The sequence below is a fragment of the Haemaphysalis longicornis genome, unplaced genomic scaffold (assembly GCF_048455015.1).
Source record: "Haemaphysalis longicornis isolate Haplotype H1 unplaced genomic scaffold, Haemaphysalis longicornis Haplotype H1 scaffold_12, whole genome shotgun sequence".
Classification (NCBI taxonomy): domain Eukaryota; kingdom Metazoa; phylum Arthropoda; class Arachnida; order Ixodida; family Ixodidae; genus Haemaphysalis; species Haemaphysalis longicornis.
The window spans coordinates 56,024,939-56,050,736 of record NW_027526225.1 but is presented as its reverse complement, the minus strand read 5'-3'; the positions used below and the strand labels follow the sequence as shown (position 1 = coordinate 56,050,736).

The window sequence follows — 25,798 nt, the reverse complement described above, 5'->3', positions numbered from 1 at the left end:
GACCTTTTGCACCGCAAATACAATGAGTGGCTGTCGGTGGACAATCGAGAAGTAACACCAGTCGTGTGTGTGAAGAGGGCACCCCTGGCCACTCTGTGTAGGTGGGTGTGCATGATCGGCCATTTCACACGATGTTGTGATGCGCTCTTTTGCAAAGTGCAGGCTCACACTGGACAATGACATGCTGTGGGACCGCGACAGCTGTGCCAGCTGCTGCAGCTGTGACGGCAGCAGCAGCATTAGTAAGGACACTGACGAGGAGGACCAGCTGCAGGTCAGGTGACCTAGAGCTGACCATGAAAGACTGCTTAAAAAAGTGGCTAAATCACTCTTACTTCAGGGGGAAACTTAAATAGAAGTGATACTGGAGAGCAGCTTTCATAAATTTCTTACCACAAAAGTAATAAGTAAAGAAACGATTTTAACACGGGTAGTAATTATGCCATGGAGCCGAACAAAAAGCTTAAGTTATGACCACTTCAACAGAATATGGGATTTTCAGGTGGATAGGTAAACTGGTTTATTCAGTGGAGAGGTTGGCTACTCCGTTTTACGCAATGAAGGGTCATAGACCCCGTTTTAAAGAATTCGCAAGTGCATGACAAAGTTCGCGAGGCCAAGATGGTGTCCATAAAATGTGCTCCTGGGTTCGTTCTCACGGATTTGTGGTGAAAGGCTTACGCCATCGGTTAATATTTTTATTCGATACCTGTCGAGTTAGAGAATGCACTTATGGAGGCACAGTCGACCTTATTTTTACGGCCAGCATCAGGCCATGGACCGATAGAGTTCCTAGACACACCATACGATTGTTCGCTACTCTTGTTTGCGGTACACTTCACATTTTTAATTGTTCTGACTTTTTAAATTCTTTTCAGCAATGTGAAATGGTGTGCAGTAGGTTGACCCACCACAATGCAATGTGGTTGGTCAACCTACGTTCTAGTTGACCTACAATCGTGTAAATACAGTGAAAGGGTTGTAACAGTACATCATGGCCAATGGCTCTCAGTGGTTACGTGTCACTTCAAGGCAGAAGAAGAAGCAGAAAAGGTATATCACCACGTTTCCGGATCATCCCAAGGGTCATCGATTTCACTCGAGCCTACTGGAGCCCACCGCTCCGACGGACGCTCATCATCCGGACTTTCTCGGCCCGGGTCATCCAGAGACAGTGCTTCCATCTGTATCACCTGAAAGCACGCACCAAAGGAGGAACAGGATTTCACTCAGCGCAGCCACCAGCTCTCTTAATTAAGAAGAATGCTCCATTCGTTCATTCTTCGCGCTGCCTTGAACAAAAGCTTCAATGCCGCAAGCAGAACAAGTGCTTTCAGCTGCTCCCAATACTTCACATGAACGATTTATTGCAACACCCTGGCACGAATTATCATCCGCTTGACAAGTTTATGGCGCAGCCACAGGCAGAACAATGGGATGGGAGAGAACAAGTGCCAGTTTGAAAAGGCCATGGAGACAAGACACAAGTTTAGCGTACTAAAAAGACAAAAAGAAGAGGTTTGTTCCGATAACAGCAATACCAATTTTATCGCAAACTTCAAACAAATAACCCAGATAACAAAGAAAACAGATGAAGCAATGGTGACACACCAGCCATCCTCTGGCGAAGTCTCCATGACGTTATGCAACCTCGTTCGTGAGACTGGCGTCTATTGACCAATGCCACCGCCAAGAAACACGACGGGCGATGGTAGTGGAGCCTACAGCTCTGTTTGATCACATCACTTGAGTGCTAAAGTGCAGTTAACACACTGAGAAATATGTTTTTGGTGCTGTGCTTTATTGCACCCTTTCTGCCCATATTGTGTACGTATTAAGAGAAAAAGTTGAAAGTTTCTCAATATTTCTTGCATTTTAAAAAAGTGCCTTTCTGGCTGGAGTAGGGCTGAGTGAGTTACCTATGGCTAGTTCGCGTAAGCTGAACCAGGCTGTATTTGAGCTTCACGGCCTCATCTTCCATGGTTAGAAGAATGGGCTACCGGGATTCCAGTTATTTTACAATATGGCCAACGGAGTTCACCCGCAGGTTGTGAACAGAGGCTGGACTTGTGCGTTATCCTCAATGCTGCACCTTTTCTTCCAGCTAAGCTAATTCTCTTTTTGCATACTTTTCTTCCAAACTCACCCTTCCAGATTTCGATTTCTCCTCTCGCGTGTGCTTAGCTAAACCTTTTCAATTAACAAGCCCAGTCCCCACAGAAGGGCAATACATTTCTACTAACTTAGGCGCAACCAGAAGTTAAGAAACGCCAAAAGAACTATGCTGGCTCGACTGAGGTTGCTACACACACAGAAAAAGGTACAACAATGCGTGAAGTTTATGAAGGTATGGTCTGGGAGATGTGCACTTGTGTTTTTGTTTTCCTTTGATGCCTTATTTCACTACGAGTAGCATAAACCTTGGTTACAGTCTAGCACTACGCCCATTATCGTTTTCTTGTTTGCCCCCCGTATTTTTTTTTAAAATTGCAATCAACAACCAACTTACTCCAACTTGACCAACAACACCATTTTCATCAGCCTCGGTCAACCACGATTTCAGGAGGCACCTCGACTGCTGGGTTACCCTCCAGGCAGATGGTTTCGTTCGTATCTAATTTTTTCCAACTTGGCATTTTTTGCGATAAAAGGGTAAACGAAGTGTTAGGTGTTTTTTTCATCGAACATTAACGAGGAATTCCTTAAATGTTCAGAGAGTGTGCCACAAAATTATATCAGTGCCTGTCCTAATCCAATTTTTCTTCACAGTTCTCTCTTGTTTCTTGCTGAACTTTCTAGGGTGTAACTAAATGTCAAGAAACAGCACAGCTATGACAAAAATTTAAGACAGACTTAGTTTTTACTAAATGTGAACGGAGAATTTCCTTGTACTGAAATGTCATTCGGCCAAAAAGCTTCGCAGCAGCCTTGCTAACGTTGTAAAGTGCACATTTTGTTGCTATGGGCTGCAAGCATTTAATGCTACCGCAGCAAGCATATGCACTGCACAATAACAGCTTTAACGACATCAAACAAACAAACAAAACCGCTTAGCGTCGGCGGACCATGAACTTGTCCAGTTGATGTATCTATGTGGGCAGCGCTGCCTTGAAATGGCCTTTATAGGAATTTCAGTCGCAAGGAATCGAAACCGCATCGGGAAATGCCACTCTCCGAGGATTGGAGATCACTTACTATCACCTAAACACGTACTCATCGCTGTTTGGACACGTCTATTATCTAGAACAGGCAGATGTCGCTCAATCGGGCGCGCACAAACCAAAGGAAGACAATAAATTGACATCCCGAAAATGTCCATTTGTCCCTACGCCGCCAGAAAAATGTTGAGCTTGGATATGCTACGACTGATTGATTACTTTCAGCGCATCGTAGAATTGCCCGAACATGCAATTTTCGTGGGAATTGTTCGTTTCTTCTAGTTGTTTACGTTTTCGCTAGAAAGAAAGAAACAGCCATGTAATTGAACCCCACAGCTGTCACATACTACTCGGCTCCAACGAGGATTTTAGTGAGGCTTCCGTAAAGTACGAGGGAACATTTTACAGCACGCGAAGTGAAATTGGGCGTGATGTGAGAGTCTAAACAACGCATCACGGAACTGGATGCGGGTAGCGGCATGAAACGCCGAATAGGCGTTGATCAGATGGTGGAAAACGAACTACGGTTGGAGATCAATCCTTGCCTGAGCGTCCATCAAGGTCGGTCCTTCGGAATTTCCTGATTGCAACGAAATGTAGACGGCTCGGTCGTCTCTGCGGCCAAAAACAGTAGGCGGCAAACGCACAGATGTTCCGGACAAGCCTGAGCGGCGGATTGAGTATTTTTAGTTTTTATTTCTTTTCAGTGTCAGGTCGTCATGGGTGTCGGTGTGCTGCTCGACGTCACGCTCGACGTCACGGACGCCCACACACAGCCACAGAACAGGGTGGCGTAGCTTTGAATGACTTTTAATTATTGCGGCAACGTTTTCAACAAAAAAGTCGAAGTAACACGCGCGGAGATGCGCAATACGTCTGTCCTTGCCACCAAACAAATAAAAACTGCCAGGAACTAAAAGCGGAACAAAGACCACAGTGACTACAGCACAACGGAAAAACTAAAAAAAAAACACAATTATGCTTCTAATAAAGTTTACATAACTTAGATTTAACAAAATAACATGTTTATGAGCGCTAAAGTTTGCTGCGACAAAAATTTGAACTAAACTTTTTTTAAAAGTAGAGAAATACTGCGGCATTTTAGTGCTTCAAGTTAAAGTGTGTAGTAGCGGCCCCTGGCGGTAGTAGCGCGCATGTGTCGCTCACCTGGTTAGACCACCTGGGGGCCGCGTCCAATGGCGTGCCGGCGTTGGCCGTAAACTTGTTTGCTCCCCCTCATCCGTACGTGGCTTGCGGCGGCGCGAGAGGGCCTCTCAAGCTTGGACGTTCCCTGTCTTCCCTATAGGCGGCGTAAAAATCGACGCCCCACGTGACCAACCTAAAGCGCTGTTTTCGACCATCAAGCCCACCAGACGGCGCAGGCAAAATGTTACTTTTGGTATAGAATACAAAACATTCATTCCGTGACTCAAAGAGCCCACACAGTTCGCTTACAATGTGTTATTTAAAAATACTATTAACAAGTTCCGCATCAAACATCCGTTGAGCAAAAATGTACGCAACTTTTTACGAACAGCCGACTGGTGCACCACCTCGTTTCTGAATTCGCAACCACAAAGCCGCCAATTCAAATTGAAACCGCTGCAACGGCCGACCGTTTCAATCGGTTTCAATGTGCGCGGAGCACCGGTTTCGTGACTGTTATTGCTGTTATGTGCTTTTGCGTCCATCAGTTGTTGAGAGGACTGGCAAAACACGGGAATTGAGTGCTTGTGGAATGACAAATGTGGGAAATTCCGCATCGGAAGGCAGCTGTCGAGGCCAGAATATTCGATTCTTCCAACAGAAGGTGAGTGTTATGCACTCCGCTAGAAAGACGGTGCAAAGGAAACCGTTGTCGCCGTCAATACTTCATTTGTGCCCTTCGTTCGAAATCTTAGCGCAAGTGAACGAGTTGTTATGGCAAAAAAAAAATGTCACGAAAGCGACGTACAATTGCAGCGATCGAAATGAAATGATGTCCTGGCCTCTGTAAACTTGCGGATGTCAATAAACGATTTGTTCTCACTTGCTGCTCACTGTGGTCTGTGCCAGTCGAGGCCATCTGGTCACCTGGCGTAACATCACTTCACTAGCGCGGCGCAAGTAAACACGCGACCAGCGTGCCAGCCAGGAGCCAGCAGGAGCAGCCACGGCCGGTCTCGACGCCCCTTTCGCGCGCGGGAGGAGGAGAGTCGAGTCCGGCCGTGGAGCAGCGAGCCGGCGGCTGCCGTGCGAGGGCAGCCATGTTATTAAGGAGCTCAAGCGGCCTGTGCAAAAAGCATCCGCCATGTTTACAAAGCCGTGTTTACAGCGCCATCAAGCGGGCGTACTGGGTAGTTCACGACGCCGCCACTACGCTTTTTCTGGCACTACAGGCAAAGCTAGACCTTTGCTTCTCTAAAATCCTCCCTGTTCTGTGGCGAGAGGCAAGAGTCGCTTGGCCTCGTCGGTTGGCGGGCGCCGCGGATGCATGCTAGGTAGGTGGGGCACCCCGAGGCGGCGACCAGTTACCTCCCAATTACACCCAGGTCCCAGCATTGTCCAGCGGTGTCCCCGCGACTGTGGGCCCGTTCCGCGTTATGTGCCTCTAATGAGCGCCCCTTTCCAGCCGATGTGCCGTGAAGTGTGCGAGTGTTGCGCGGTCATGGTGATTAGATAACGGACGGCGGTCAGCGGTGCCGCGGCTGGCGGCTTCCTGCCAGAGACCGGTGTCATTTCGGAAGCCGTGACGGTGCGCGAGGTTTTCGGGGGCCTGTGGCGGTTTCCCGCAGGGATACATCGACATGCCGCTGTTTGGCAAGAAGAAGCGAGACTCGGATTCCCTGTCTCCCGACGGCGACGCCGATTCGAACGGCGGTTCTGGAGGTTCGCCGACGTCCAACGGCGGCGGAGGTGTCCACCCGGCGTCGTCGCCCGCCGGCTCGGCGGTCGACGGGCTGTCCAAGAGCGCGCCCAAACCCAAGCTCGTGTTCCACTGTCAGCAGGCCCAGGGCAGCCCGACGGGAATAATCTCCGGTTTCTCGAACATCAAGGAGCTTTACCTGAAGATCGCCGAGTGCTACGACTTCCCGGCGTCAGACGTGAGTGTGGCCTTTGCGCTTCCGGAAGGTTGCTTGCATGGACGGGGAAAATCTCGCGTGCGCAGCGGGTTATGTGACGCTCCGTTTCTACACGCACGCGAAAGAGATCCGGGGGGCCGCCGCGGCGTAACCAATGCGAGCCCGACACTCGCCGAGTCCAGTTTCGCAGGAGCGCACGGAATCCTTTCTACCGCGTTTGCTGCTTCAGTGCTTGTAAGTTATGAGAGTAGCCTCTGTTAAAAGCAGACTATCCAGTTTCGCTGATAGCGTTTGCATAACGGCACACAAATAATGCTAGTTTCACGTTTAATATTACACCGTCAAAAATTACGCATTGCCCTTGGTGCGTGGGTCTCATACGGTACACCACAAAAGAAGCGCCAAACATTTGAACTCCACTGATGTTTATGTCTTCAGCAGCGTGTGTCAATTGTTGCGGGATCCACTCGACGAGTTACAGATTCATCACCCCGCAGTGTTGTAAGTAATGCACGTAACGACATCGAAATCGTGAGCTCACGAGAACAGTTGAAGGCCACCGCACAAAACGTCACTGCACTGCGGCGGTCAGCGCGGAGCTTTCAGCGCTCGGTTTCCTTTTCTTTTTTTTTCTCCTCCTTCTCTTTCTTGTGTTCTCGGGTAGTACCTGAAAAGACTGCATAGAGCGGGCCTCGTACGAGACACGCTGGCACGGGGGCCAGCTCACGTCGCGTGCCGGCGGGTAGACCGGTAGGAAAGTGGAAAATTCTGCTTGGCGCCGCCTGCCCAGTCCTGGCTTCCTCCGACGTAGTACCATGCACGCGCGCGCTGCTTCCGACGTTGCCTCACCCGACATTATTATTTTCTTCTTCGCCCCCTTCCACAAAAGAGAAGAGGCCAACGAGGCGGACCTTTTCTTCTTCCTCCATTCTCCCCAAACGGCGGATTAGGTCAGACCGCGCCGGATTACAAAGAGCCCCGCGAGTACGGCCCCGTACGGCCGTCACGACTCCCCTTGTGTGCGTAGCCCGGCGTGGTGGCCCACCGCAGACGATCGCGTCGTCTGCTGCGAGGGCTCAAGAAAATAGCTGGGCGTCTGCCGCGTCGACACGCTTTTGTGGGTCCGGCGTAACGCTACACCTGCTGTGCGGTGACTTCTCCGGCCCAGCGCGGTTCCTCGGGTCAAATACCGCCGCCGCACCCGATCTCTTGGTTTGGTTTGGGCGGGAGGTTGACCCTTTCGTGTACGGTTCGCTGATGAACGGCGCACGCCACTGCTGGCACGGAACGAGGCCTGCTGAGGTCACTTGACGACGGTTGTCGGCGCATGGGAATTGCCATCTTACCTCTGCTGAGCACGTCAAGACTGCAGGTTGAATACGAAAGGAGGGCCGGGGCCAGAAAGCGCGGCGCAAATTGCGCGTTTAGTTATTTAAAAAATATATTGTACGGGAATACAGGAACAGTAAAGCTTTAACGTATTAATCTGATCCAACTAGGCTAATAACGTCTCAAAGACACGCCCCCTCTCCAGTCTTCGCACGGTAGCTGAAACCGCTGAAGCATTGGTTGTTACAGATTTGTTTGCGGCTGTTTCTAAGTTCTGTTATTTGGAAGCTTTGCGCAATCGCTTTTGAACTTATCTATAGCGCTAGTTCACACGAAGGCGTTCGCTGCTGAGCACGAGGACGCGGGTTCGATTCCCGGCCGCCGCGGCCTCTTTTCTGGTGAAGGCGAAAAGCATCAACGCCCGTGTGTACGAGATTTCGGTCAAAATTCGCCTGCGAGGCGGTCAAAATTCGCCTGCGCTGCGTCGGCGCGTTAAACCCTACAATCAAATCACCAAAAATCAAATCAGCGTTAATATGGCTGCACGCAGGGACGTAGAGCGCTGTCTGTGCATGAGGGAACTGTAAAAGTTATATCCACCCCCCATTTTTTTCTTGGGGTGGGGGGGGGGGGGGGGGGGGGGGAGGGACATTTCGATACCGAAATGTTCTATGCCTGATTTTGTGCTTGTCCAAGCAGGGGACGTCTGCTCTGAACAGTCGAGCGTGGCTGTGGCGGTGTAAATTTGCCCGTTAGGAAGAGAGAGAATAAACATTCATTTAAAAAAAATGAAGTTTTATGCGACAACCATAGTTTCCTTTGTACGTTTAAGTAAAGAGGCGGCTATGTAAACTATAAAAGTAGCAATAACCCACTTTTTTTTTTTTGCTCTACATTCTCTCTGGGGTGTTCCTAACCTGATTATGGCATTGTGACTAGTCGAAACTATCAAGCATGTCCGCCAGTGCGTAAAGTTACCCCCTAGAAAAGTTTAACTCTAGTGAGTCAATCTATACCCTCCATTATAAAGGCGTCTATGTCGCCACAGCCCCCGTTACGGACGTTTGACGCGTCCTGAGAGATATGCATTGCAACGTTGGCACGCAATTGCGATCGACTTTGATTATAAGCCGCGGTAAGCAACTTTTAGTGAGAACTCGTGTCTGTGTCGATATGTTATCGTGTATCAGCGACAGCTGTTGTTTCAGAACGCATTGTTGACGCACACCCACAAAAAGTCCGGGTTCTGTGACGTTGGGTTTTGTGTGTGTTCGTGTGTGTCAATAAAGTTTATCAACAACTGATAAAAGTACAGGGACCCGAGTTCGGGAATGTAGAAAACTGGACGGGCGTTTATGGAACTCAAACTGTACTCTGTGTCGCGAAAGATAGGACAGGAGATGCATGAAAATAATTGTATGTTCATGGTGGAAGAGCGCGCGAAAAGAAAACGTGCCCACTGGCTTGGCGCAGTTCTACGCAGTGGGCGCAAGTAAACGACAGCAGTGCTGACACGTTGTGTTTATTTTTCTGTTTGTTTTACAGATAATGCTCGCTCGCTTCGGGTTTTTCCTAAACGCTGCTACGGCTACTTCCAGTTACGCATTAAAAAAAGCATGAGTTGACTACCACACAGCAACAGCCTTCTAAGGTTTCATATTTATGGTCGAAAAATTTGCAAACCGTGCCTTTCCAGGGACGGCCTTGCGTTGTCATTATCGCGAACGCGGAGGAATGCCGGGGCCGTTATCTTCGACAGGAGATAATGCGTGCAGATCACATTATAGTGTTCGTGAATTAGCTCGCCCTTGTTCAATTCACGCCATGGGTGGACTTCGTTCTACCCCAGCAATAATAAAAAAAAAAAAAGAAAAACTACGCTACGCCTTAGTGCGTTCCGCTTAGCCCGCTGTAAAATACAGGTAAAATTTCTGGGCTAATCTGGGCATTTTCTTGGTATTTTTAACTGCAGACACGAAAAATAACCATTTGTTAAACAGCCTCGCTGTTATAAAATCTGCACTGTGAGCGATTTGCCGGGGGAGTATAAGGAGTGACATGCCAGCGACAAAAACAAACCCACGTTCATCTTTCAAACCGGGATGGATAGACAAAGAGCGTTGAAAAGACGTGTACACGGGGTAGCGTGTTTGTCTGCATCTGCGTTTGTTTATTTTGGCGGGCTGTCCGTAGCCGATTTCTGGTGATATCAGCTGGTCCCACGTTGCCTCCCTCGTGCCCTTGAGTGTGGCAGTGCATGTGGTGCTTTAAAGGAGCCATGAAGACAAAATACAAGTTGGGTTTATTAAAAAGACTGCTTAGACCTGATAACAATGATACCAATATCATCGCAATCTTCGAACAAATAACGGAGATATGAAGAAAACGTGTGAAGCAGTCGCGACCCCCTAGCCAATTTCCCGCAACTTTTCTATGACGTCACGGAACCTTGTTTGTGCGGTCGGCGGCCGCCTAACTGAGCTGTCGCGACGACACATGACTGGACGTCTGTAAATGGAGCCTCTAGTTCCATTTGACCGCATCGCTTGAATGCTAACGTGCAGTTAACGCACTGAAAATTATGTTTCATCGTTGGGCCGTATGACGTCATTCTTGCTCATAACACGTCACTGTAGCGCAAAATTTGAAAGTTTTTAAATACTTCTTGCTTTTTTTCGTTAAAAAAACATCTTTTGTGGCTGTACTGTAATGGAGCTGAGTGAGAGACTGAATCCTAGTTCTTTCAAATTAAGCGAAGTTGTATTTTCTCTTCTTGGCTCCTTTAACGCTGGGGCGAGTGCGCTCTCATTCCCTGGCACGCCTTGGTTCCCGGTTACCGAGGTCACTTTGTAGCACTTCTGGCCGGTAGTGAGGACCTTGTTAAGTATGTTTGCGCCATTTCTGTGTGTTCGATTGCAGGAAAGTTGTCGGCTTGGAACACGTATACGATGGGGACAATAGCTCTACGGATGGGGACACAAAGCGCTTTATGTTATCGCTTCCTGTGTTTCCATCGTCGCGATGGTAACGAGAGGACACACTGGACACGCTTCTGTATGTCTGAGCTGTCTCTACTGCGTTGGATCCGCCTATGGCGGCAGCTGTGAAACGTAGTCCCCGTGGAAGTATATACGCCTCGGAAGATGCAGGGGAACACAGAAATGGCGCACACGAGCAAGGAGGCAAGTGCTCGCGGCAGCGAGAACACTTACCAAGTGACACCGCTGCAACCAACACCCGTCACGACGAGCGAGAACCAGCGGTGGTTCCGACTACCCTACACAAGCCGTCTCCATTGACTGCCAAACTCTGCAGCTCTAGAGCATTTTTGATGTACCGCAATAATCGCTGCTCCTTAAAAGAGGAGGCGAGAGTCAGCCAGGTACGGTAAACAGGATATGACAGCTGCGTTGGTGTCAGGTACGCTTGCGGAACATTCCCGTACGGCGGGATCCGGACAGTTTATCGAACGCCGTTTTATCGAACGCCGTTTTATCGAACGCCGTTTTATCGACGGACGTTTTATCGAAGCCGTTTTATCGAAAGTGTTTTTTTTTTTCGTCCTTTTCTTGTAACAAAATTTGCAGTAAGCTTTTTAATTTCCTCCTCGCTGTGTAATTTGCCAATCTTGTCTCCGAAGCGAGCCTATTTAACAGAATTTGTAGTCATGGCTTTTATTTCCAGCGAGCTTTCTTTTTGTTTTTGTGATGCGCGAAATTTATCTCCACAACATTTTTGTTCTGTTCATTGCGCAGGTGGTACTGCCCTAACGAATATCTGTGTCTATAGACCAAACTCTGACCCGAAGCATATCGCACCATTGTGGCGTATAGACTAGAATACCTTATCGTACTTTCTTGTATAGACCGCTTTCGTGTCGGCACACAATCTAATTATTTCGCCGCGTATGTTCTATTTCAGTAAGGCACTACTTGGCGCTTGTGAGTCCAATGTCAAAAACCTAACTGGAACGCCAGCAAAAGTCTTCACCGATTTCTGCCTTCTTAATTCTTAATGGGCCCTGAGTTCAGTTGCTAAGAGGTTACCAAGCCTTGTCCTACTGTTCTCGATGTCTTGCTTAGAACTAACGAGAAAAAAGTTAGTTACAAAATTAGTCACCATACTACAGGTTGGTTCTTTTTCGTCTCTCCCCTCCTCATTGCACCCCAGCATGTCTGGGGTTTTTAACCCATTCTCTTTTACCTTTTTATCACAAGGCAAAAAAAAAAAAACATTAAGATCAAAATAGTAAACACCAAAAAGAGAAATCGTGAAGGCCTACTCAACAGATCGCCGTCAGCCGATTACCTGGAAATAAAAAAGTAAAATTGAAACAAATTGACAACGAGCAAAGAAAATCTAATATGGCCCGTGCGATTAGCTGAACGAAGCACACAAAAACCAACAAAATTCCCTGTTTGGTCCGGCGTGTTCCTTCTAGACCTACAAGGAAACGTAAGGTTGGTGAATCGAAGGAGGGTCATAAGAGCGCCGACGCATAAGTGGAAAATTATACGAAACCCTGTATTTTTTTTTATTTGAGCATGATCAACAGATGTTATGACGACCTGTCCTACTTGACGAGTTCGCCCATGACGAGTTGGCCGTGACGGGTTCACTTGTGACGAGTTCTCTTAGACTGTACCACCTCTGTTGGGGCCTCACTTAATTTCACTGTCGGAACCCCCCCATCCTCCCACTGTTCCATGTATATAGCAGTAATCTTTCCGAAGTCCTTGGCACGATATTTCTCCAGATACCAACAATGTGACCACATGGTCCGAGTAGGAGTCGTGTGCAAACCACGTGAAAAATTCGGGAAGGACAATACTGGATCGCATAATGATGGCGCATGGCATTTGGCAACAACAACCTAAATACGCCGATACTGTATATGTAAGGAATATTGCGCAAGGGGTTACTATAATAGTTACTACTATAGTTGCAAATTCTGTAATATAAACAAGGGGGACATACAAGCTTGAGTGCAATCAAGGAAGACACACAAATTAAAAAAACATTCGAATAAAAAAAAGGTTATCAAAAACACGGAAAAGACACGTCAACATACATAGGCAGGTTTCTCTATGCAATGCACCGCAGAGACAATGTAGAATGAAGCTAACTGCAGGTCAGGTTAACGCGATGGCCAGTTAAACAAAATAAACCCCGAAAATTACAGTCAAAGCCGCAAAACCACACTTCCGATAAAACGGCGTTCGATAAAACGGGCATTTTTTCGATAAAACGGCGTTCGATAAAAGGGCGTTCGATAAACTGTCTGGGAACCCCGTACGGCATGTTGCTGATTGGGTTATCCACTACAGCAGTCTGGCGGTTCTTCCGCCCTTCCTTGGAGAGAGGATGCCTTCTAGCTGAGGTACATGTTAGTCTTGGTAATACTGCTTGCTTCCTGTTTATAGGTTAGGGTGAGGCGGAGGCTTATTCCTCGACCGCGGGTAAGATCTCTAAGTATATTGTTCGTGATGTCATGACCTCTCCAGGGTACCCGGCTTCTTAACTCACGGGCGAACGCGTCTGCTTACACGCCAGACATATATATCCCTCTGACAACGGAGACATTGCCGCAACAGATGATCACGACAGACGTCACCGTTTAGACATAGAGGATCGCACCGCCTGAAATAAAACCTAATGCTTTCGCGTTCCCATACGTCCTCAACGTCTGTCTCAATTTTTGTTTGCTATCACCCTTATCATTGTCAAATGTCGGCGCTGCGGAATTCGAATTCGGGTCCCTTGGGCGTTTCGTTTTCACTGGGTCATTGCGGGTATCAGCCGCGAAGCTGTTCCAGTGTACATTGTGTTGCGTCGTGCAGCAGTAACCTGCTGCTGGGAGCGCAATCTTTGCCTTGCATCTAAATGGCTGCGCCCAGGGAGCTCACGTGACCCCAATTCGGTCCATTACAGGGGACGCATTAGCAGAAGCGCTCGGCGCTAACGTGTATCCATCCCGTAGGCCGGCTGAATGGGACGCACCCTGGAGGAGGGGAGCGACTTTCGTCGAAGATAAGGAACTCATCGCTGCTGCTGGGATGCCTGCAGTGCAGTCGGTGTGCGCAGCAGATAGTCCCGGGCATATTTATAGACGGAGCGCTCGAACGAGCGGGACGCGTATGAGTAGCGAACTAGCGCAGACACTAAACGATGCGCAATTTTGCGTATGGGGGTAACTATGCTTCCTAATAATAGGACGGCGGCGGCCTCATGGTTGCTTCAGAAGAAGCGGCGGCGTTTTATTTCTCGCAGACGCCGGAGCATTGATGGGCCGTGCAACACTGGGCCTCCTCAATTCGTCCGCGTACTGCGATCGCTGTTTTTTTTTTTTTTTTTTTTTATGTCTTCCTATGGAGTCTCCTATCCGAGGGCAGTTCTAGGACTGCCCGCGGACTACCCTGGACTGGTTAATCGAAGGAGATCACTTGTGTAGGTTATTTGGTCCGTAGCAGACTTGCCGTTCGAAGTGCTCCCTTCTCGTTACATTGAAGGGGTCATGAAGACAAAATACAGGCTTGGTTCGTTAAAAAAAAAAATGATTTGTACCCATAACAAGGATATCGATCTCATCGCAAACTTCAAACCAGTAATGGCGACAGAGAGAGAGAGAGAGGCTTGATTTCCGGTCAGATACTAAAGAAAACATGGAGCAGTGGTGAATCCGCAGCCACTTTCCGGCGACTTCTGTATGACGTCACGATCACCTTTACCGTGGAAGAGGAATCCAGTGGCTGTATTTCTTTTCTGGGCACGCTCGTAAAACGCTCGTAAAAACCAGTGTTGTACGGAACGGCGTTACAAGGAACGGCGTTCCTGGAACTAGTTCCTTTTTGGAGGAACGGAGGAACGCCACCGTTCCATTAAGGGTTGGTGGAACTGTAACGGTAACTCGTTACGTTTTTGAAGGAACGGCAGGAACGGCGTTCCTGCCGTTACATCGCTGGGATTTGGCTGTTTTTGATGCCAAGCCTCGAGTACAAGAATCCACAAAGCGCTACTGCATTTCGCTTCCTATAAGATGGTCAGTTTGCCCGCCCTTCAGCCGTACGTGCTTCCTCGAAGGTCAAAGGCAGAAGAATAACCACGCAGCAGGCCGCAGCTTGTGCTTGCTTTCATGCTGGTTGCTTACGCGGCGTTCGACGGGTGAATAGCGTAGCCGCGAGAATGCTTTTCACCCTCCATCGTTTGTCTGGGGAGGCCAGAATGCGCGTCTGGCCGATAGAATTGTTCCCTGGCGGGGAAAGAATAGAGTTTTAGCAGTCCGTCCGTTCTGTCGCATGCGTTGTTACTGGGTTGACGGGGACCCGGCTGGGCACTTGGGCATTAGTCGCGGTAGGGGGATTAGTTCCGCGGGCCTGCCTTCGCCATGTCCGTGCCTCCGCACCCTTCCTACTCGTCCTTCCGCGCGCTCAGGAGCAGACCGGTCCCGATCAACCAGGTAACAACGTAGCCAACGAAACGGACAGACTGCTAAACGGGATCCGGACATTTCGGTGTCGGACATTTCGGTCCAGGACGTTTCGGTGTGGACATTTCTGTGCACGGACATTTTGGTGCACGACGTCTTGGCCCATACATTTTGAGTGTGTGGATGTCCCAGGCATTTTTTGAACATTTTTTAGCTTTAATATTGTAATTTCGTGACTTGATATGATTTTACGTTCGAGACTTGTGCTTGCGCCGCCGTTCGTGGAAACGAACGCTAAACCCTGGCGGAGCATTGCCACGTGAAACCCAATTTCTGTAGCAGATGGTAAAAATTAACCTTGTTAATTTGGATCTGTTCCACCATTTTTTGTTATTTTAACATTCATGTGAATAACCCTAATACTTTAAGTGTTACCAAAGCGCTTTTCTTTCACTTCACCCAACGGTGCAAGACGCTGCTGCTTTTAGTCCATCCCCCCCCCCCCCCCCGGCAAAACTTCCGCGAAAAAACAACAGAAAAGCAAGATCGATTAGCGCGTGTGCATTTCGTTTTAATTATTCTCTCAAGCAATCTCGCCTTAGTTGCATTCGGTGTCAGTTCTACTTAAAACTAACAAACCAACGATCGCACTTACGGTAGCGTTACTTAGGGGGGGGGGGGGGGGGGGGGGAAAGCTGAGCCCCGCCGGCAATCATCCCCCTAAGTAGAGAGAGAGGGGTGTCGCTTGTGCTTCACCATTGCGTTGACTGGACTTCGAAAACTTGAAGACGACTGTTCCGCTCTCGTCACACTAGCCTATTCATTTTTTTTTTGCTCCTTATAATGGGAGAAAGCGATGTATACCTGGGGTGTCCATGATATGCGCGACTTGATGAGTTAATTCCCAAGGGGGCGACTGAAGGCGCAGAAAGAGCGATTCCTGGAGTGGGGGCGCCGTCGATATGACCGCGACGCGCGGAAGGGCGTAGCCAGCAAACGATAGTGTCCATTGTGTTCTCAGCGGTGTTTTGGGGGGCTTTTTGTGTCACATTATGAGGCTTCGTGGGCCCATGGTGAATGTAAAGCTTTTTCTATGTTTTAAACGCGAAGTGTGCTATGTCATTGTTCTGAATGTATCACCCAATTCCTGCAAAAGCCTCCAATAAGAGGCTAGCAGTATGTTCTAAATAAAAAAAAAAATCACTGCGGTGACGATTCGGAGACCGTGCACTCAACCACGCCAGTAGGATTTTCAGTGGAAACCGAAAATAATATGGCTTAAAAAGAAATCTGGTCGAGATTCGAGCGTGGCGCTAGAACAAAGAATTAAAATGTGGTAAATGTAGGCTAGTAAACATTAAACGAAGGTTGGTTTTCCCGAACACAATGGGTGGAATTTGTATGCACCACCCGTACGCGCTTAATCAGCATTTAGGACATTAGATCCTGCGGCTGTTTTCCACAAGGCCCGTTTTTCCTCCCCGACAATATCCTAGACGAGTGTTCACGAATTCATTTTAGCAAGGCAGCCCAGCCTACGTAATACTCTTCATAAGGTTTTCTTCATTCTGGGGGGTTAGCTAATGTTTGTTACTTTTTGTACATTGAGAGTGTGCATGTAATTTATGCAATTTGAGGGTGTGTAATTTTAAAAAATACAAAAGAGGCGGTAGGCCATCTTAAACACGGGTAATTGTCTTGGCTAAAAAAGTGAATATAAATTAACAACCTGTCATAAATGAACAAAAAAACGTGTGCTAAAAAATTCAATCGGCTGCATAACAGGTGTCCCCAAAGAGGTATTAAACAAAAATATATAAATGTAGAATTTCTAAAAATACCTGGCAAATTTCGAACATGGCATAAATCAAGAAAATAAATTCACTGCTCCAGATTGTTGTCCATAACCCACGTTAAGCGGAAATAAAAATATAACAGCTGTCGCAAACAGGCAAGCACCAGATAATTTGGTCGCCGAAATGTCCGTACACCGAAATTTGCGTGCACCGAAACGTCCGAACACCGATATGCCCGTACACCGATATGTCCGTACACCGAAATTTCTGCACCGAGATATCCTCCACCGAAATGCCCTCGAGCCTTCTGGAGTTTTTCCGGTGCTCCCTGAAAAAATTCGCCTAGGAGCGTTTCTTTTGATTATCTTTATCTCCAGATAATCTGCTGCCGGTGGTGTTAATATTTGTATAATATACGTAGTTCGATGTGAGTTTTAAATGTCTCACTTAATTTCGACCAAGGATTATCCGACACTATATTTTAATTTAAAAACTTAATTGTAACGTTAATGTAACGAAACGTTCCAATTTTCGAAGTGGAACTGGAACGCGTTCCTTTCGCAATAAAGGAACTTGTAACGGGAACTCGTTTCAAAATTGGCAAGGAACGAGGAACGAGCTTTCGTTCCTATTTTGGAGGAACGTGTACAACACTGGTAAAAACCTACGCACTTCGGAAGGTACCTGAGCTTTCAGTCGATGCACCCCATGTCCCATAAACGATCAGTGGTGACGTCACTTGTCAACAGAGCAAAACGGGCGTGCCCAGACCCGGAGAGCCTGAGAGAAGGAATGAAGACGATCGAAAGAGACCTGCAACGGAATGGCTACCCAGAGCATTTTATTCGAAAAGAAGCAAAGAGGGCGACGAACACGAATTCGCATCCCGGTAAGCAGGCAGAAGCGTCCACAAGGACCGCGTCAAAACGTGCTGCAATTCCCTACGTCCCACGAATAAGTCAAGCTCTCGCACTCATTTTCAAGAAACGCGGTGTGCACGTTGCGCTCGTGCCCACTAGCAAGCTGCGTTCCGTGACCTCGTGAACGTGAAAGACTCCCTTTCACGCCCCAAGTTTCCAGGTGTATATAAGATTCCGTGCGCCGAATGCAAATCAGTGCACATAACGGGCAATTTGCAAAGATTAACGTAGCGCCGGAACGACGTAAACAAGGGCCATAGAAAAATGGCAGCATCTCCACTCCGTGGATGATGGCGAGGGTGTGGAGTACGGGGACTCGAAATGACATTCAAGTTGCGCCCCGAGTGACATCCGACTTGCGCCCCGACCGTCATTCGATTTGAGCCGTGAGTTGCACCTTGATTATTCCATAAACGAAACTGCACTCTTAAAAAAAAGGTCGGAGCATTCACTAATGGAATACTAACAAGTTACTTGTCCCAGTATACACTAGGTACTTAGTAACTGGAGGTAGTAAATGTAGCACTTGTCGAAATTACTAACCGAAGCAGGCAGTAAGTACCACTACCCCCACTAGTAAAGTCCCAGCGATAGCACTCACCTGAGCTACATGCGTTTACTAACTGGCCATGCACAACCTAGTCATAAGCACGACCTTAATCTAGTGCTACCACTTCCTACACTCAGTTAATTTACTAACCATGCAGTTGTTAGTGCCAGAGCCTACGTACAAAACCGCGGAGTAGTAAGGTTCGTAAGGAGTTAGTAAATACGGCCGTTACTACCTTTTTACGACCTTTTTTATTAAGAGTGTGCAACTCACGGCTGAAATCGAATTTCGCTTGATTTTCGCTTGATGGTGTTGTGCGCCCGGATGGACGCGGACGGACATTGGGAGGTCCTAAGGTGGTACTCCGCACCGTTACAGGCGAGGGAGTAAGCCGTTTGACTCTCGGTTACTAACTCACGGTCGTAGCCCAATGGGTAAGGCGACTGACACTAACTCTGCCTGGTCTACCAGACACAGGCTCGAATCCTGGCGGTGCCTGCGTAATTTTTTGCGATTGTAAATGCTATGCGCACGGACGCGGACGGACATTGTGCGATCCTAAGGTACTCCGCACCAAAAACAAGCGCACTGGCGGAGCGCTGTGAGAAGACGGGACACGTGGTCGACTACTGGGCCGAGGCGAAAGTTCTGAAAACCGAGCGCAATCTGTTGCTGCTCGACTCCCTCATCATTCAGGCGACGCCGACACTATTAACGGAACGGACGGCAATCTGCACCACATCTACGCGAACACATTACGAAGCCTACCACGGCACATGCTCAATGTCATCAAGGTACCCGTAGGGATACCGAAACGTCAAACGGCTTTTTTGACTTGTTCGGTGACCTACGTTTCACCGTTGCAATAATGGTTTTACCTGACCAGACGGTATTCCGTCGAACACTGAACTACACCTGCCCATATTACGTCACTGTGGCCCAAAATTTTAGAGTTTTGCGGGTTTTTTGTTTTTTTTTCGGTTGGAAAAACATCTTACGTGGCTGGAATGGAGCTGAGTGAGTTACCAAAGGCTAGTTTTTTTTTTTTTATCGATAAAGGTTGTATTTTGTCTTCATGGCCCTTTAACAAGTTGGCTAGTGGAGCTGTAGAACATACTAAAATAGCGCGTAAAAAAACTGGACTAAAGGAAGAGAGTACTCAGGACAAGTGGGGTCATCAATTGGTATATTTCATTCAAACTCGCGCAGTAAGCTGAGTTTATAAGCCTGTGCTGCTTCTGATTCTTTCTGTGTATGTGTGAAAAATACTAGTTGGTGCCCGATGCTCGTTGTGTGTATTTTCTTCTTTTAGTCCCGTCTTTTGCGCGACTTTGTTCCACAGCACTTTACTCCTTGCCTTCCGTACTGAGCACTGCGGTGCACGGTGCAATTTGGGACCGTTGAAGCACATGGTCGATGCGTGCACCGCTACCACAGTGATGCGGGACAATAACAAAAGTTATAACTGTATGCGTTATATACCCGAACGCGTAGTCGAATAACGTGCTTTTTCGCCTTGAAATCGCAGTGTTGTTTCACCGGTGTGACCGCGAAAAACCGGATTTCGAACATAGCAATAGGGTATAAACGGATGTGTGCGCTCGCCGGCCGGTGGCGAAACAAAATGGCTTTCTCTGGCCGCTCCGCTGTCCACCGCGATGGCGTCGTGACGCCATCGAGTGTGACGTTACGTACCGACGTCACGGAATATCTTAAGGAGGGCGAGTAAACGGGAGAGAGCACTTTTGAATGCCTAGTCGTCGTCGAAAATGCGTCGAAATGGGAATGAAAAATAGGAACTAAAGAATTTGAAGCGTATAAGCTACGCCCTGTCCACGATGCTTCAACTTTTGTTAGCATTCTTTTTCGTATCTGAAGTGTATTTCGGTGCTGGATTGGTAGAGGCGCTAAATTTCGTCGGGTTTAATGAGGTTGGATTAAGCTATACAATCAAGATGAAATAATGATTGGTTAGGGATTGATAGTAACGATTAGTAAGGCGAAATAAGATAGAGTGAAAGGAATTAAGATAGATTTATGTAGGTTAACGTAGGTAAAAAGGTGGATTAACGTAGATTAGGATAGATGATGGCTAACGGGTACCCTCTATATACACGTCTACACAACAGCCGCGCTAATCTACCCGAAATCTACCTTAATCCAACCCTACTAAACGTTGCTTTCAATCATTAATCCATCTGAACTACGATAATCCCCCTTAATCCAACTTTATTTACCATTACTATCAATCACTGCGGTATCGTTAGTTAACCTTGGTAATCATCAATCGTCTGTAACACGCGACTGTCATGCTTTGGTTTGGTTCGCTTCTGGCTTTTCCTCGGTCCACTTGAGGTTCTTGCATCATCGAACGACGCTGGGGTCATTCGAGGTCACCCTTCCAACGAGACATTAGGCGATGCTGCAAGCCGCGCTGCTTGCTTGGCCGTCGACCGTGCGCGCCCCATCCGTAGAGGTGGGAAAAAGTGTGTCGTCACTGAGCGAGACGTTTCCCTGACCTCTAGACTGCTTTGGTCTGTTCCCGCGACGCACTTGGCTGTAGTGCGCAGTCACGTGATCTGACGTCACGTTAGGTGCGTTCTGAGAACGCTTCCAGCATCGCGTAGCCAGATCTACCGGAATGACGCGAACGGCTGGCTGGTCCTAGTGTCACTAAATAAGCCTTATTTAGTGACACTAGCTGGCCCCTTCCCCACCCACTTCCCCTTTTTTATCAGTGGGGCAGTAAAGTGTCAGGAATGATGTATTTCCTAAAGACTTCGCCGTACCTTCTGGAGGCACCCTCGCTCTGACGTGTTTCAGGACTTGTTGCTCGGGAAACCACAAAAAGCAGAGAGAAAAAAAGAACACGAGCGGCCTAACGCAGATGGCGTTAGATAAGCACCGGACCGTCTTTTTAGTCAAGATCGTGCCTCTCGATGAGGCAGCGCGTAGGAACAGAAAATAGAAAAGGACTGAGCGTGGATTATGATAGGATGACCTCTTTGGTTCCCAACGGGGGTTCCGCTCCCATCTTGACCCGGCGCAACGGAGGGCCTCTGAACGAAAACAGGTTGCGGAGCTGTGCGGTCATCTTGCACTTGCGAGGAACGAGGGAACAGGAAGCTGGCCGGATGAAGACGGAGGAAGGGTTGTGACGGGCAGACAGTTAAACAGCGGCAACTAAATTGGAGAACTGAGTCTAGAAATGCTCTGTGAAAAAATTAAATGTAACTCTCGCCGGAAGATTAAGTAAGGCCGTGTGGGAAATACTGATCTGCAGGTCTCAGAGGTGCGTGCGTGCGCGATCTTTCTCTGTCTCAAATTTTTAAATTTCAAGTTTTGTGGGCTTTATAGCTACACGTGGGCTATGAGGTGCACGGTAAAGGCAGGCTCCACATTTCTCTAACGTGACGTGCGCCGAAGTATCGACACACGGGCGTTTTCGTTTTTCTCCTCGATCAGAAAAACTGCCCCTGCGGCCGGGCTCGAACCCCCGTCCTTGGCTAAGCAGCACAACACCTTAGCAGCCATGGCGGCGGGTGTATATGTGTACTATATATCCAATCTGTACGTGTATCAGTATGGTATCAGTGCTCATCGATTCGCATTTATGGCGTGTGCAGCCTGAAGTGATGCAGTTATGACAATACAATAAAAAATCTATTCTTCAGCGACCTGGAGACAACGCGTCCCAGATTGAAGCTTGATGGAGTATCCGAGTTTAGCCCTGTTCGTTTTTTCATTTTTTTTTCCCGGCTGTGTTCGGCAGTTTCATATATCTTGCATGTCTGCGGCTCCCGATGTACCTTTTCGTGGCAGCGGAAACGTTCTAAAACCCCGCTCCAGATTTTCACTCGTGCGTTGCACCCGCAATTTGAACTCCGGCGCTTTCCCCTCCGGTATGACTAATCCGGAGGAGGATTGATTGGCGCGTACGCAGGCTTTTGTGTCTGCATTTAGGATTTTCGTTTAAACTACTATGCAGACGCATTTTCGATTGACGTTGTGGGCCATGAGGCGTTTGTTTCGCATCTAACTAAGCGAACTAGCACGGAATCTGTTCGGACGATACGGTAAAATGATAGTTGCTGAGGTCGGTAAGCTAGCGCACTTCCTGCGGCGCTTGCACCAACGCACGAGCATCCTTTAAAAAAATGCGCACAAAAAATAAAGGCACAGACGGAGAGAGGGGGGTTGAACTCAGCAAAAGCGACACCTCGTAATTCGCTTCAAATGGCACCACGGGACGTTATTCCGAGCGACACTGATGTGCGCGGAACATGATAGCGGAACGCGAGCAGAGACGACATCAAGCGTGCAGGAGGTCTATGACATCCATAGCAGACGATGTGTGTTGAATAGCGTTTTCTGCCCGCCCACGCCCGTCGGCTTCCTGCTTTTGTGGCGTTCTCTCCCCCATTCTGGCCATATTTTTCGCTTCCTTTCTTCTTGCCCGTGTCCCGGCCCGTGTGCCTATTGAGTTCTCGGATCGGCGCGGACGGCTAGTTGCGTGCAGCGCCCGCACGGCTGGTTGGCGGTAGCCCTGCTGAAAGGCGAACCGTCGCGCGCAGATGAACAATGCCGCAATTGGGTCAGTCAGCCACAGACAGAATCGCCGTCGTCGCCTTTTTGGAAAGGGGCTTTAGTTGCGCGGGTTTGTGAACTTCGCCGTAATTGGCTGTGCCGGCCGTTGCAGTGTGTGAAAAAAAAAAATCGTCTGCGGCTTGCGACTTCGCTGCGTGGGACTGCTCGCGTGGAGTTCACAGCTGACTGAAGCGAAGCGGACGTAAAAAAAAAAAAAAAATGGCGGCTTGCGCAGCTGAGATTGTAGAATACGGGGGGAAAGAGGGTAAGGAGGAGCGCACGCTCCACGCTTCAGTCGAGCTTCTCGACTCGGTAAAAGGGCAGATGTTCCGATTAGATAAAAAGTACCCGCGCGCTTTCTGGGGACGCCGGAATTATTCAGCGTGTTTATACTGCCCGGCCACTTTCTCTTCATGTGCGTGCGCTTACAGCCGTCTTGTCCTTCCTTTCTCGTCTGACGAATTCAACGAGAAAACTCAGGGTAGCGGTGGTTCCCGCTAGCTCGCCGCGCAGGCTTGAGCGGCCAAGCGTGGAGCGCTAAGGAGTTAAAAAGCGCGTCTCCCGAATGAGCGCTTGATTTCCGAGGTGGAAACGGGGGCCGCAGGCGGAGCGCATTCAGTGGAAGACCTCGAAATAGCCTTTCCCCGTGTTCTTGCTTGTGTGGGTTGCGGCCGCAGCCAAGCGTTCTAGATTGCTTGTTTCGGTATTTCGTCGAGCAGGAATTCCGTCGCTGTGGCGGCGTCGGGAGTTGCGTGGTTGTTCGCCGTCGTTGCAAGACGAAAGGCCGGCTGCTGTTCTCGTTCCGGGCCCGCTTTGCGTTCGCAGCGCGACGACACGCACCTTGACCGTGGACGTCACTAGGGTTATCTGCCCGACAGCAAACACTGCCGCGTTTCGCACCGCTCCACTACGTACGCCACCGTCAGCCAGCCCTTTTCACGCACGAAGAAGTGCCGTTACTGAGAGCGACAAGTTATTTGCATGCTGCGAATGAACGTGAAGTACTTCCCGTCAAACGAGGGACGGGCGTCGCTATGCTTTATAGAGTGCAGCCAGCGGACTCGTTTATTGGCCGCCATGTTCTGCTCGCAGACGGGATCAAAAGATGTGCGTTGCAGCACGTAATGCGGGTTCCAGCGTACTTATTGCTGAAGCTAAGTGAAGCCTGTCGTCTGCTCACCCCGTTCTAGAGGAAGCAAAACGCGGTCGTTCAAATGCTCGTTCGTGACGGAATTATAGATCAAGAATCGCCCCCGAAACGCGCCCACATCGGTCTGTAGAGGGCTCGATGCACGTTTGTTTTCCTCACTATCGAAAGGGCGCGAGATACAAGCTAGATATTGTGACGTGGCAACGAAAAGGATGTGTTTACAAAGGGTATTTGCAAATGTATACACGGGACAGCGGGGGCAGCTAATTCTTTGCGAAGTTGTTTTGGGCCGCGTTCGTTGCACGTATCGTATTTCCGTCACTGCGTATACCTGTGCAGCTCGGTGCCTGCAACGCCTTTTTCGACTTCTTTCTTTTTAATATCCAAAATGCTTTCAAAACGTAGTCAACAAACACATGAAGTATACTTAATTAGGGGGTCGCAAAGTACCTCAGCCAGAAATTACTGCTTTATGTTCATCAGATAACCTAGAAACTTGCTGAAAAGACTTTTCTCTCTTGCGCTCGAATTACGTCGTTACAGCGGTGTAGCTGCTATTGGCCGGGTTTCCTTTAGTTCCAGCAATGAACGCATTCGATAGCGAGTTTTGAAAAATGCCACGAAAATAAAGCAGAAACGTAAGGCGCATATGATGCACGCGACGAGCAGATCCCGCAGTGCCGCTTCGGGTGGCGATGACTGTATAGCTTTAACAGTGCTTCCAGACGCGAAGGGAAGAGTGAAAGCGTTTATCGGCAGTGTTGCAGGGTCCCTTTAATTGGTGCCTTCTAATTTTTAGAACAAGCACGCACCAACTTACCCAACAATGTGTTTTACCAACGCATTGAATGACTCTGCATGGTTTTACGGAAGATAGGACGGCATTCAGCGCTTGGCACCGTTGAAATTTTGCGTTCTTCACGGCTCGTCCATGCGTAGCTGCTACTTCGCCCCCTTTTTGCGCTGCTGAGCACGAGGTCGCGGGTTCGATTCCCGGCCGCGGCGGCCGGCCGCTTTTCTGGTGGAGGCGAAAAGCAAAAATGCTGCCCGTGTGTACGAGATTTCGGCGCACGTTAAAGATCCCCAGGTGGTCAAAATTAATCCGGAGCCCTCCACTACGGTGCGCCTCATCGCCTGCGTTGCGTCGACGCGTTAAACCCTGCACTCAATCAATCGAATCATCTTACTTCGCTTCCCCCCCCCCCCTTTATTTTTTCTCTACGACTTTGTCATTTGTGTAATTTCAAGGTCGTTCGGGCAGTCGTTAGTAATGACGAAAGAGAAAGGCCTTAGTTCTTTCCTACTTACCCAATCCCCTCGTTCACTTCCCTGACACAATCTTCACAACATATTGCCTCATCTGTATCACTGCGCTGCTTCGTTTCTTACTTTATCTTATTCAGTTGCACTCGGTGGAAGGTGGCCTTGCTCAAGGATTGTTACTCTTGTTTGCATTGCGCGCCACCGCGTGTGTAGAGCTGTCTTTTGCGCAAAATATGTGAAATAAACTGACGTTGTGGCAGGACATCCGTAAGCAGCTTTAACAGTATACCCTGACCTGCCATAGCTAGCTCCCGCGGCAAGCGTTTGCTATCACCTAAAATATCGCCAGCACACAGAAGACTTTGTATAGTTGTGCATAGTTGTCAAGTTTTTTACAAAGACATGGTTCACCGCATAAATGACAGCTATAGATTTCGAACCACCCAGGTGACAGGCTGGAATTAAAAAAAAGGCTACTCAACAATTAATCACATCTGTGTCATCAGTGGGGTAGCAGAAAAACCCGTGGAGTATATTAATAAACTCTTTTGCATTGT

General features: G+C 48.5%; 2 protein-coding genes across 5 annotated transcripts in view; one reads left to right on the top strand and one right to left on the bottom strand.

The window, feature by feature from the left end:
* LOC144162679 (RUN domain-containing protein 1) overlaps window positions 1–10,783 on the bottom strand; it is a 42,289-nt gene extending 31,506 nt beyond the window's left edge. Inside the window, exons 1-2 of one of the 4 annotated variants that reach the window (XM_077693313.1) lie at window positions 10,762–10,783; window positions 1,063–1,193 (exon numbers count right to left, since the gene is read on the bottom strand). In XM_077693313.1, the coding sequence (XP_077549439.1) occupies window positions 1,063–1,184 (122 nt within the window). In that variant the 5' untranslated portion in view covers window positions 1,185–1,193; window positions 10,762–10,783. Of the gene's footprint in view, window positions 1–1,062; window positions 1,194–3,703; window positions 3,914–4,325; window positions 4,348–10,761 lie in introns of those variants that run through there. The other 3 variants (XM_077693314.1, XM_077693312.1, XM_077693311.1) reach the window with 3 other exon arrangements.
* Kermit (PDZ domain-containing protein GIPC-like protein kermit) overlaps window positions 5,563–25,798 on the top strand; it is a 46,152-nt gene continuing 25,916 nt past the window's right edge. The window contains exon 1 of the mRNA XM_077693315.1: window positions 5,563–6,241. Coding sequence (XP_077549441.1) covers window positions 5,945–6,241 — 297 coding nt within the window. The 5' untranslated portion in view covers window positions 5,563–5,944. The remainder of the gene's footprint in view (window positions 6,242–25,798) is intronic.